Below are 14,471 nucleotides of genomic sequence, written 5' to 3' on the forward strand. Positions count from 1 at the left end.
CATGTTAGAATTACTGAATCTGAGTTGAAAGAACATCCAAAACTCCAAAGCAGGCACAACTGCTTTGTTGTTTTGGTAAAAGTTTAATGAAAACTAATTGTGTTCCTAGTCTGTTCATGGGAAGAGATGGAATTGTAGTGCAAATGCATCGTGGAATAGCTAGTGAAAACCTTGACCCATCTTTAGAAATTCTCTTTACCATAGGAAATCAGTGCTCATTCTTTTCTTTCTTAGCTGAGCTTATTTAGTTTCCCTTTCATCTCTATCTGAAGGCAATTCAATTATATATTTAGTGTTTGACAAGTTCCATGTTTTATTTGCCTTATATGAAGTGCATATTCTTATAATTATTTTTAAAAAATCAATTTTAAAAAATAATTTAAGAAAAATATTTTTTTAAATAATTTTTAAATTTTCAAACAAATGAAAAGTATATTTTTTAAAAATTCAGTTTTGTTTTATGCCTCATTTACAGACAATTACTAAGTATCCCCCTTCAAAGTATGGCAATATCCCGATTTATAAATACTACACATTTTTTGGAGCAGTTTACCTACACACAATCCTCAAACATATATTGGAACACTAAACGAAAAAACATCTGGTTACAAAAGAGAAAAAAAAAAATATATATTAATTCTAAATATTATTTCCATGGGCTATAAAGACATCAGTAAACCTCGTTTCTACAAGTTTTTGGTATCTCAGTCCAATTCATCCATATTGAGACTGGACTCTTGTTCCATTCATCCCATTAGGCTGCAGATAGTTTATCACTTAAGCTAGGACAACCTGTTCTGGCCCTTAAATTGTTCCAAAGCATCCCAAAAGGTGTTAGGTTTTGATTGGATTAAGATCTGGGCTCAAGGCCAGAAATAGCAGGTTCACATTATTCTTCTAAAAACCACTATTGTGGTAACTGTGCTGCCCCTTTCCAAAGCATTGCCACAATGCAAATAAGATAGAACTGTTCAGAATGTATGTTGCAATAGACAGTTGCATTCATAGTTTCATCATTTACAATCAATGGACTAAGTTTGAACCATATAATAAAGGTGTAGTCCACTACACTACTACCAAAGGTGTTCTAAAAAGTAAGTGTAGTGCAGTAATAATGCAACTGTCAATAAGCTTTCATTCCAAAATCACTGGTCACATTTAGAAGTTTTCACTGTATTCACTTATTGTATATTTATTTTTCATTTCTTTTGGTTGGTTTTTTTTTTTTTTTTTAGGAGCATTAGCAACTAAGGCCATATTGCTCCGGGGATATGCGGTGGTCATTCTCTGACCTTTCCGCATCCTCCGTATTTGGTGGTCACGGGCTTGAACCCGGGTCTAATCAAGAACCATGTGCTACGCACTGCTGCTCATGCCCACCTGGCTATGGAGGCGCCCCTTCATTTCTTTTCTGAAATTTCTTGGTTATAAGAATGTATAAGAGAAGAATTTTTTAAACTAGATAAACAATATTATAAAGAAAATACACAGTATTGTATTTTATTAGAATAGCAATACTAATTCTGCATAAAAAATAATAAGAATAAAATAAAAATATTTACTATACTGTATATTAAACAATAAACATCATCAGAAGGTTATAAACAACAAAAATACATTAAACCATAAATAAATATATTCTGTAATCCCATTACCTAATTCTCGTATAATAGGTGACCACAATTAAAGTACATTTTTCCATTTTAACCTCCATTCGCCGAATCTGCTACCGAGGCCGTAGCCTATCCGTGGTGATGTCAGAGAATGGGATTTTCCTAACTTTTAGAATTCAATTTTGTTAGTAAGTAAATAAATAATAACCCAACATAAACAATTCCTATCCTGGCCACTTAGCCTCATACAAGGAGAATCAACTTTGATTTTCTATCCATTGATCCTAATTGGATAAGTTGACATCCCTGCCACTTGGAGGCGTGCCACTACTACCCAGCAATCTAAATCTTCGTTTAAAGACTTCCGCAACGTACTTATTAAAATAGGTAAATAACCTTTTATCAGTGAACATGACATGGAATCTCTCTTTTACCAGATAGCCAATTGATAATTCCAATTCCAATCTCAAGTCAACATAATAGTTGCAGTCAAGCATAACATGCTCAGATGTTTCTAACTCTCCACATTTACACAACCCATTATCTTTGAGACCAAGTTGAAAAAGTCTCAATGCCAGTCCACATCCAGTTATCAAAAACGTAGAACACAGACCAAACTGTTGCCACACCTTTCTTTTAACATCAATTATATTAATTCTAGGCAAGAACATAAAGGTCTGACTTCCTTTTTCAGATGTTTCCCATTCTATTTGCCATCTTACTTTAACTTCTTCTAAAACTCTATTCTTTTCGCTTTTAACATCTGCTCTTGTATAAATTTTATCTGGTTCTGGACAAGTTCTTATTCTTACTATTGTCTTCCTAATATTTCGCTTAGTAAGATATCCTACTCCAGTTATCAATACTACATACTGGACTGGCAACCTACCTGATATTACCTGTAAGGCTTCTGTGGACACCGTCCGACATGACCGAGTAATCCCTAGTAATGCAAATCTTTGTGCCTGTACTAGGTGTTTTTGAATAACCTTATTTCCAATTCTATGAACCCAAGCCCCGGCAGCATAACATATTATAGGTGAAAATAAACAATCATATAATAGATTGAGGCCTCTACCTTTTATACCCCAATCTCTTCTAATCACCCTCCGGAGCTTGGCATACAAGGTTTTAATTTTAACTTTTAGATATTTGGCGTGTTATGTAAAGAACAAACGTTCTTCAATCATTAAACCAAGATATTTTGTTACTCGTGCATATCGAACGGCACTCCCCATCAGCCATACAGTAGAAGCTCTATTCATGCTTAGTCTTCCCTTAAGCAGCATCTGAACCGTCTTTTCCTTTGAAACCTGCAATTTATGTTTCCTTGTCCATACTTCTAACGTTCTCAAAACTTCTTCTGCTTTACTTTCTACAGAAGATCTGGAATTTCCTTGAACCATCAATACCAAATCGTCAGCGTAAGCTATTTTTGTGACTCCAACCATTTCTTTATTTAAATATTCATCAAAGACCATGTTCCACGCAAAGGGGCCTATCACCGAGACCTCTGGACATCCTTTAATAACTTTCCTAATTATTTCTGTGTATCTTGTTTTAACTACTACTTCCCTATTGGAAAAGTAGCTTCTAAATACCTTATATAATCTAGTTGTACATACTTCTTTAATTCTAGACATGATGCCTCCCCAGCATAAGTGGTCAAAAGCACCCTTGAAATCTATAAATATACCAAGACAATACCGTTCCTCACTGTCCTCCACCGCCTGAAGCAATCTATATACCGCATCTTCAGTTGATGAGTCTTTCTTAAAACCGTATTGGTTTTGTGATGACATATTTCTTGAATCATAGCTCATCATAAGACGGTTCATACATAATCTTTCATATATCTTGCCTAAAACAGAGAGGAGAGCAATTGGACGATATGTACCAGTTTCATTAAGCATACGATCTGTCCCTTTTATAAGTAATTTTATCTGTGCTCTCTTCCACTCATCCGGAAAGGCACCCTCTTCTAAGCATCTATTATACAGATTCAAATATAATTCTGGAGCCATTTGAAAAGATCTTTTCATAACCAAAACTTCTATTTTATCCAGGCCCGGCGATCTGCCATCCTTCGCCTGGCCCATGGCCATTGTTAATTCTTCTAACGTAAACTGCTCTTCTGGTGAACAAAAAGATTCTGACCATCTATTTCTTGTTCATTGTCTTCTTCACTTTCATCTGGAAAGAGATCGTCCAATATCCTGTTCACTGATTCTTCCCAAGTTAAGGTTTGACTATTTTCATTACCAATAGTACTCATTATTTCTGATAGGCTTCTTTTATTAGTTAATAATTTAAAAATAGAATTCCATGGATCCTTGTTTGCTCACATATTCCCTCCACTTATTCTGTTTAGCTTTACAGATAGCTGTAACATATTCTTTACACAAGCTTTATACATATCTTATATATAAACAACTTTATACATACACCTCACACAATTAAAGTACAGTAAACCCCCGCTATTCGCAGTATCTGTATTCACGGTCGCTGATTTAATATAAAATGAAACCTAAAAAAAATGTGAATTTTAAAGTGCCATGAACATTTTCCGCCATAAAAAAACATTGGCATGGCTAAAATTATCTTTCCCAGTTAAAACAGCACTCAGTGGGTGGGGAAAAAGGGTGACAAAATCGCGAGCGTGGATGTTTCTCGCTAATACTTGTTCAGCATGTGTTATGCGCTTGTCATGGAAGGTTTCATCGTTTTCTTTTAATTTATATGCTTATAAATTGAATAAATTTATCAATTTATAAATTGATATGCTTACAAAAGTGATAAATCTACCATTTTGCAGTGTAAAACAGACTTTTTCAAGTGTGTTAATGGAAGAAAGTGACTTTATTGTGGACAAGTTCTTTCTAACCCGTACAAAAATATGGCTACGAATAACAAGGGAAATGTGAAAAAATCAAAGAAGGTGATGACATTAGCGAATAAAATTGAGTTATTAGATAAAATTTCTAATGGTAGAAGTGTCTTCTCAGTGGCAAAACATTATAAAGTCAATGGTACAATCAATCAAGAAATCGGAAGAAAAAATCCGCCGTAGTGTCCGTGAAAACGCACTAATTGCTTCAAAAACTTGCTCTGTAACTCGTGATGTTAAATTAGAAAAATTGGGAAAAGCTTTAAATCTATGGATAGAAGACCGAAATCAAAATAAAATTCCGTTAAGTTCACTCATCATTCATGAAAAGGCAAAACTACCTTATCAACACTTTAGCGAAACTGGTGATAGCACTGGTGATAGGATGAGTTTTTTTAGCTAGCAAAGGCACTGGTTTGAAATTTCTAATAAATATTACATTTAATATTAAATTGTTTCTTATTTTCATTTCGATGCCATATGCTTCCATTTCACTATGTACTGTCTTCATAATATGTACATAGTCATATTATGACGGTACATATAATACATACATAGACAAAATTTTAGACTAGTTTTTCTTCTATATTTCATTCTTTGGAACGGAACCCCTTTATCACTATGGGAGCCATAACTCATTATTCACAGCATTTCTCAGGAACGTAATCCCCACAAATAACGGGGGTTTACTGTATTCCTATTTTAAGCTGCCTGAAGTGTGTTTCAAAGGAAGAAATCACCAAATTTGACAAATATTTTCTCTGGAGGATGCAGAAGAAAATTTCAGAAAAACAAGATCAGTACTGAAAATCACTGCCAAAGTTCTACTGTAAACAATTAACCTGTTAACATGATCGATGTGGCTGTGTATACTGCAGATAAAGACCACTCCATTAACACTGTTACAGTAATATTTGTTGCATTATTGGTGTTTTCACATAACAGCATTACTGCTAACATATAATGTGGCCTGACTATTGTTAAGCACAACAGCATATTAACAGTACAGTACCATGTTACAAGTGGTAATACTGAATCTGTCAATCAGTACTCAATACATACCTCAATGTGGTCTAGTACTATGGTCTAGTAGAACATCAAACAAAGTAATGGTATATTCAACTGCAGAACATAAAATGTTGGAGCTGACATTCCTCACATGCTGTATGATGCTGTTCTTCAAGGCTGCTGGGCCAGGAATGTTGCCTCAATATACATTGTCCTTCTGGTAATACCAGAGCCAAAAGTTACAAGATATTCACACAATGAGTAGAATCTTCCTCTCTAATTGATCTTAATATTTTTTTTTAGAAATGAAATATCAGCATAACAAAAATTAATTTGATAGACTTTTGAATGGCATTTGTGATCTTGAAGGATAAAAAAAAAAAATAATAATAATGTTACCTGACTATTATGGATAACTTGTATGTTTTTTTATCAAGGCTATTGTATAATCCAAATTAATCCTGATTATTTAGTAGTAATGAATACAACTGTTACTGCATTTTGCCTTGTTTCTATATATTTATTACACTTTAGTTTAATCACCCATATGCTTTCCTGATATTGTAAATGGCTTAATACATTGTTTTGTTTGAATACACTGTAACCTATGATTAAGCAAGTTTGCAATTTTTGCCATTGCATTGTTGTTAGTATTGTCATTGTAATGGAGTGTGCTTGATGATGTAAACATTACAGTAGAGAAAGAAGAATGTCCACTATATATATATATATATAAAAAAAAAAGGTGCTATTAGGCAATGGTATCATTCTTGAAGTGATCAAGTTGCGTGTGTGCATGTTTTTTTAATGGTATGTATACAGTAATCAAAAGTAATGCAACCTGTGCTAAGAAATATTTAAAGAGTTTAATTATTTAGGTTTTTTTGTTTGTTTGTAAGGCTGAGCTATTTTTTGATACACCAGTTGACAAGAACCAGCACTTTGAAACTACACAATTTGAACACTACTGCCAGTTGATCTTTTATAAAAATAAAGTTTAATTTTCCAGTGGAGGCAATGAATTAACAAATAAGTATGAAAGACCAAATAAAGCTGCCATTTCTAAGAAGATAAACACAGGCAACAGATTTCCTAACAGTTAGTGCAATTCAGAACACATAACAATTCAAGAGCAGCCATTATCTGGAACTAATTTAAACAACATGGAACAAGATTTTTAAAATAAAGGATAAGCTTCCACCAGCATAACTAAACACTAAAAACTCTTTATGACTTTTACTTTTTAAGTATTATCGAGTATTATTTTAAGTACATTGAGTAAAAATTGTTTTACTCAATGATACAATATTTCGAAAAACTAAATGACCAAAAAATATCTAAAATGGTTATGAATTTAAATGTATTGTTTGGGCATTTCCAGATATTTAACATGATTAATTGTTTTAATCTTGGTGCCCACCTTTTAATTAGTGGTTCAATGTAAGGGTTGATAATTCTGTGTATGTGCTGTGTGAAGATATTTGGCAAATATTTGATCAGATATTTAAAACTGTAAAATTATTATTCTGAACTTAACTAAAAAATTTTTAAAAATATTAAAATCCATCCATTTCATTGGCACCTTCATAGCCAGGTGGGAAGGAGCAGCAGCGCGTAGCACACGCTTCTTGATTAGACCGGGGTTCGAGCCCGTCACCACCAAATACAGAGGGATGCAGAAAGATCAAGGAATGACCACCGCATATCACGGAGCAATATGGCCTTAGTTGCTAATGCTCCTAAAAACCAAATAACAACAACAACATCCATTTCATTAATTCACCGTTAGAAATGTCTCACTTAGATTTTTGTAACAAACTGTTCCATCAAAACAAAGCATTTCAGACCAGTGTTAGCTAGAAGCCCATACAGTCACATGCTTCTTATTCAGAAATACTTAAATCTTTAAATTAGGATTTAAGTGGACAGCCATAAAACAGACCCTGTTTTTCTTTCAAAACTATTCTCTGCAAAGATTTCTGCTCTCTACCAATATAATATTTTCATTTCAGGAATAAAGAACAGCATTTATCTTATCAGTAAAGCGGTGAGTTGCAACTAGGTAGGAAAGGTTAAGATATTTTTTGAAATACACAGATATTCTACCTAACAGATTTTTCTAAAAGACTAAGTTCTTCAAGCACCCATTCTCAACTGAGGCAGCCACACAATGGGAAATGAGTAACTGCTTACCATTTAGCAGTAAAATGCTATTACAGTAATACTTTCAGATATCTCGTTATATGGAGATGCTACATCGCACAAAAAAATGTTTATTCCAGGCATCCTTGCTGTTGCAACTGTGGAATGACAACAGCTGCTCACATGTCTCGGTATCACTGGGCATGTAACTGAATGTCTACAGTAATATAGTATGGGTTTTTTTTTCCAAAAAAGAATGGGCTGATAATGTAGAGCCATGAAATCACAGTGGAGTAATTTTCTGTAGTTTTTGGTGTAATGGTCCCATTAAACATGAAATGGGCTTCATCTACCTAATGGGCATTCCATGATACTTAGTGTATATTTCCATTTGTACCAAGAAGTTGAGAGTATATATCAGTCAAATTTGGCATCGCCCTGTTGCTTGCGGAAGTGTTTGTATGGATAGAACTACAAACTATGTTGCATTTCCTACTCCACTCACTGCCAGTGTTTGCAAACACCTATAATCTCAAATTGCTGCTGCTGCTGCTGCTACATTGCTTCCATTTAGTAAGAGCTTCCAAATCAAAGTGTGCTCTGATGACAGACACTGTGCTACTAACACTATGGCATCTTAATCTGCAGCATCTTACACATTCCATTATACATTCATGCATGAGTGGAGTGGGATATGCAAATTGTTTGCAGTATAATCCCTGCTGTGTTTTTTGGAATTAATTTTGTTTTTTTCATTCTCTAAAGAAAATAACTGTTTAATCTGGTTGCATTCCTTCTATTAAACTGTCCTTTAGACCATTGCTTCTGAAACTAACTGTGGTGAAGGACCACTTTCTTTTATTTCCAATCCGTCACGGACTGGTACTTTTGTAAAATACAAATCTTGCAGACCGGTAACATCCACAACTAATTTCCAAATCATTGCGGACTGGTGCCAGTCCGAGGACCATACTTTGAGTAGCACTGATTCACACAACTCTAAATAGAAATAATTTAATTATGTCCACCAAATATTTCAATATTCGATGGACATATTCCATCGAATATGTCCATCCACCAATAACGGAAGAGAAAGGAAGTGTTCCAGAAATGTTTGGATAAGCTTAATTACACAACTAAATTGTTCGGATGATATTTTAAGTACTTTTCAGCACAAACTGCCTCTTTTGTTAAGTTAAGTCTGACTTTGGTTGCTCACCTTCATTAGTTGCATTTGATTGTCATTAACTACCGTCATTATATTAACTACTGTTGATCACAAAAATTTCCAAGATTACTCTGAGATGTCCTCAGAGAGAAAAATGCCAATGATGATTAAGCAATTCTTAGAATGGTCACACAAATTTGTATCCCCTGCTTCATTTAAGCTAATTCATAAATCTATGTTATGACTTTAATAACTCGTATAAAATGTCTTTTCTATTCCAGTTTACATTACTGCACAATATTATTGTGCAGTAATGTAAACTGCAATAGAAAAGACATCACTAAAAAAATCCAATAAAGCAATTCATTCTTACCATCAGAATCAACTGGATCATCAGCTTCTTCTGTGTCATTCACCACAGTCCGTACATATCTACTTGTTAAAGAAATCTTCTTTAATAATTTTTTGTAAGGAAGAGGCACCGCTGCAACCCAAATTTTCATGAAAAGAGAGAGAAAAGAAAGGGGTAAAAAAATATATATATATATAACATAATGCTGTTATCTGACAGACCTATAATGGTACAAGTCAGCAATGCATTAATACCCACCAATTTACATCATGGGAATAATATTTGTAATTATTTTTGGTGACAATTCCTCCCAAAAAAGTAGGTTTCGTGCAAGACTGTCGTACATATTGTACCCCTGAAAATAACTATTAGTTCAAGGTGGACTACAAATATAACGAAAACAATGCATCTCACTGGTGCCCATGCATTTTTAATATGCAATAAAAACAACTTAACTGCAAGTACGCACACACTAGGGGGAAGAAAAAAAAAATGTGTTAACAGAACTTACATCCACTGGTAATGGAGCAGGTGAAGGTAATTTGTGTCCAAGCAAAGCATGGCAAAAAGTTATTAGCATTTGTGATACAGGCAACATGTATTTAAATTTTGTTGAGAAAAAGTCATGAGTTAGGTTTAACTTTGAAACTGTCTAAAATTCTGCTCAGACACAATAGGAGGGAGTACATGACAAGAGCCCTGTCATTCAACTCAGCCATTGGGAGACTGCAAGGCTTGTGGTATAGAATTTTTTTTTTTTGCCGTGGTCTTTGTGTGGTCTTTGAGACTGCTTCTACTGGGATGGATGCACTTAAATAGAATAGGTGCAAGAATATTTGCAGATGGTATCAAGACAGTGTTAGGTGAGTCAGAAAACTGGTAGCCAAGGGAGATACACAAACTAATAGATTAACAATAACTGCAGGCAGAAGCAAAAGCAATCCTTGCACTGCTTCTTTTGGAATATGCAGCAGCCTCGAAGGCAAGGTACTGGCAATTTCAAGGCCTTCGGTGGATCATCATGGAACAAGGAAATACATGGGATATGTTAGGATAACTAAGAATGAGAACAGGTGCAGGTATACTTGCATGTACACTAATGTTAGCAGCAAAGTAAATAAATTTTACGAATTTAAAGTGCTGGTCAAGTCATCAAATACAGACATTGTGCAGATATCAGAGACGTAGTATCACTCATATAAGGATGCCGAATTTAAATATGGGGAATAAAATATACAGGAACTCCGTGACTTATGCAAATTCGACTGTACATAAGTTTTTGCTGGCTGGTGCAAACTGAAAAAAAAAATGTGGAAACATTTTACATATGTAGGGATAAATGGAGGTATTGTGAAAATATTGTAATGTGAACCCAAAAACAGTGTTTTTTTTTTTTTTTTTTTTTTGCAATTCGTTCCAAGTCCTTGGAAGTTGAAAATTTCGCTACATTACTAAGCTGTTTATCTCTCTAAAAGATCATATTTATAATTGAAATTGAAGTGCACTTTCATCATTATCATATGTTCCCAATATAAGAATCAATTTTGAACACCTTTGTGATAGTTTTCTAAAGCAAGTTTCTGGAGGTCATGACCAAAAAACAATAAAAACAATTTGCACTTTCCGGTTCATTACGCTTTTCTGTTAGCGCAATCTATTATAAATAGGTAGTATACTCAATCTTATTGCATTTGCGATAATCCCGATAACTGGAAATCTGTGAGTTTCTACGTTACAGTATTATGGTGAAATGTGTTCCCCTTTGCTGAAATCTTCAATCATATAAAAAACAAATTTTTAGAAACTTCTCTTCATTCATATTTACGTATTACAATGATGAAGGGAAAGGGACCAATGGAAAGTGCAAGTGTTGGCAGTGCCAGGAAATGAAACGAAATTGATTTAAGAATGAAGATGAAAATGAGTAACAAGTATGAAGCAGGACAAAGTTCGTCCTCTATTGCAAGGGAATTAGGCCTCTCTGCTTCAACAGTGAATACTATTTTAAAGGCCAGTTCATGTAAAAAAGAACATCAAAGGATCAGCACACTTAAGATCAACCATGATCACACAACATTGTTCAGTGTTCAAAGATGGAACAGATATTAATAATATGGATGGAAAGTCAGATTCAGAACTAAGTTCCCTTGAGCCCAATGGCCATTCAAACAAAAGCAAGAAGTATTTATGAAGATATTAAGGATAAATACGGTGAACCTCAACGCAAGTTCATGGCAAACAACAGGTGGTTCAATAGGTTCAAGCATTGTGCTGGCTTCCAAAACATTAAAGCATGCAGTGAAGTCGCCAGCGCTGATTCTGCAGCTGCAGAGAAATTTTGTAATATGTTGGAAAACATTGATGAAGGCGGCTAATCAATGCAGCAAATTTTTAACGTTGATGAGACTGCTCTGTATTGGAAAAAATGCCAGATGGAACATACATTTCCAAAGAGGAAAAGACAATGCCAGGTTTCAAGGCTTCAAAGGATAGGGCCATGCTCCACGTTCTTGCTTGGGGCTAATGCAGCAGGAGATTACGGATTAATACCACTGCTTGTGTACCATTCTGGAAATCCTCATGCATTTAAGGGCATCAATAAAGCCACCCTACCTACCCGTGCATTTCCAATTAAACCAGAGAGCATGGATAACAATATTTCTTTTTGAGGATTAGTTTAAATGCTGCTTCATTCCTGAGGTTGAATATTACTGTAAAGACAATGACGTTCCTTTCAAGATTTTGCTCCTATTACATAATACTCTCGGACATCCTACGCATCTAGATGATTTCAATTCGAACATGAGTCATATTTCTACCGTCAAACAAGACTTCACTCACCCAACATATGGATCTGGGTGTTATTTTGAATTTAAAAGCATAATATTTACACATAACATTTGCTTTGCATTGTCTGCAGTAGATGGTGAAAAAAATTAAGTTAAAAGGCTTTTGGAAATCTTACAATATTTACCACGCCATTTTAAACATTAATAAGGCGTGAACAGAAATTACTAAAAGTTGTTTAAATGGCGCATGGAAGAAAATATGCCCACAGCACGTAAAAGGCTTTGAAGGGTTTGAAAAAGACGAAACATATGAAGAGGTTACAGATAAGATTGTAAAGGTTGCAGAGCTACTTTTTTTTTTTTTCTTTTTTTTTTAGTTGTTGATGCATTGGCTTCTGTGGCCATAATGCACCTCCCAAAACGTTTGCACTATTCTGATCCAAGACTGAGGTGGGATTCGAACCCATGACCTTTGGGTTGCCAGGCACTTTACCCACCCGGCTAACCTGGTCGGTGCAGAGCTACTTCAGTTGGGAGGTTGTTGCCAAAGATATGGACTAGTTAATAGAGGAAGAAGAGAAGGAATTATCTAACAAAGAACTTATTGATTTGCAGGCAGTGATAGCGAAAGAAGAAAATGCTGATGAAGCTCAAGATGAACCAAATGAGGAGCCGAGGCACTTCATCACTAGAGAAATAGCAATGGCATTTCTTGAAATTGAATCGGCAATGGAGAGGTTTTAGAAGATGGATCCTGACAGCGAACGATTCTTAAAAGTTAACAGAGGGGTGAATGATAGCTTGCCTGCTACAAAGAAATCTACGATGAAAAGAAAAAAGTCACCGTCCAGTCATCCATTAATATGTTCTTTCGTAAGGTTGAGCTGCCAACCCCTTCTAAATCTCCACAGCCCTCAACCTCTGCAGCAGTGTACTTATCAGCTGAAGACGTCAATCCTGGGAATAATGCTTGAGAAGAAAACTTACTAAAGTTATGACTGTCTCCTCTCTTTTTTGTAATTTTATAATTTTGAAATTTTTTAAATAATTTTTCCTGTGCATGAGATAAAAAATTGAATAAATACAATAAATAATTCTATTCACATGTTCGTCAAAACATTTCTTTTTTGATTCAATCAATTCAGCAAGCATAGTTGCAAGTGCTGCACAAGCATGTGGGAAATTCCGACTTGCGTATAATTCGACTCACATAGAGTTCCGTGGAACGCAACCCTTACGTTAATTGAGGAGTGGCTTTATATAGAAAGGACAGGAGGGATTGGTGGGTATGCTCTTAGTTAAGAAGCACATAAAATCTATAGTAGTACATCCAGCTGTCATGGGCTACCAGTGCAATGTTAAGTCAGTTTGGTGTGACATAAGTACTGGGAAAACAAAATATGGGTAGGAGTGCGTTTTAGGCAAAATTACTGTGATGAGTACAAAGAACAACTGCTCACGGAAATATAATGGGCCAGTAAATCAGAAGGTCTTAATAACAGGGGTTTTAACTTTCCAGATATCGACTGGAACTTGTGGGTTGGTCACTGACAACACCAGCAACACTTCTGTGGATTTACTGGATGACTGTTTTCTACAGAAGCACATTAGAGGGGCAACAACAAACAGCAATACTGTCGATCAGATTATCAGCTGTAATTCTTCATGCATTAAGAATCTGAAGATAAAAGAACCACTAGGTGGCAGTGATCATAGTCTACTAATGTGGAATTTACTTAAAGATGTAAATGTCATCAAGGAGAAAAAAGGGTCTTTACTTTCATAAAATGTAAAGTGATCTCAGACAGTTTTTAAATTCTGTATAGCAGGACCAATTAATGATGCTACCAACAAAAAATTCTAAATGGGAAGCAATCAGAAAAATAATCGAAAATACTACTAAGCTGTTCACATCAATTAAGAAACACTGTTCACAGTTTAGACCTAAGTGGATATCAGATGAACTAGTGAGAAACATAAGAGGAGAAGAAAAATGTATGGGTTGCATATAAATTATTTGTGGGTTGGTCACTCACACACCAGCAAAACTTTTGTAGATATCTTGGATGACTACTTTCTACACCAGAATGTTAGAGAGGCAACAAGAGGAAGCAATAGTCTTAATCTAGTTATTAGCAACGATTCTTCATGCATTCAGAATCTGCAGGTATGGACACACCGAGTAGCAGTGATCACAGTGTAATAAAGTGGAATTTAATTAAAGACAACTGCTGCCGAGGATAAAGGGAAAGAATTTTACTTTTGTAAGAGTGACTACAGTGGTCTCAGATGGTTTTTAAATTCCACAGAATGGGATCAACTGATGGTGTTGATCCCATACCAACAGTAAATACTAAATGGGAAGCATTCAGCGAAGTAATCATAGAAGCACTACGCTTTACATTCCAACGAAGAAATACTGCTCAAGGATTAAACATAAATGGATGTCATGTCAGATGAACTAATGACACGTGTGGCAGAGAAGAAAAGTGCAGGGGATGCATATAAATTA

At 35.0% G+C, this 14,471-nt stretch overlaps 1 protein-coding gene across 1 annotated transcript in view; it reads right to left on the reverse strand.

Moving 5' to 3' along the window:
• The window catches only part of Ipo9 (Importin 9), a 358,080-nt gene that overhangs the window by 218,087 nt on the left and 125,522 nt on the right, over positions 1–14,471 (reverse strand). The window contains exon 8 of the mRNA XM_090372279.1: positions 9,192–9,250. Within this exon, the coding sequence (XP_090228405.1) occupies positions 9,192–9,250 (59 nt within the window). The remainder of the gene's footprint in view (positions 1–9,191; positions 9,251–14,471) is intronic.

This window comes from Mastigoproctus giganteus, chromosome 4, assembly GCF_048544385.1.
Source record: "Mastigoproctus giganteus isolate SK-2022 chromosome 4, ASM4854438v1, whole genome shotgun sequence".
Lineage (NCBI taxonomy): Eukaryota > Metazoa > Arthropoda > Arachnida > Uropygi > Thelyphonidae > Mastigoproctus > Mastigoproctus giganteus.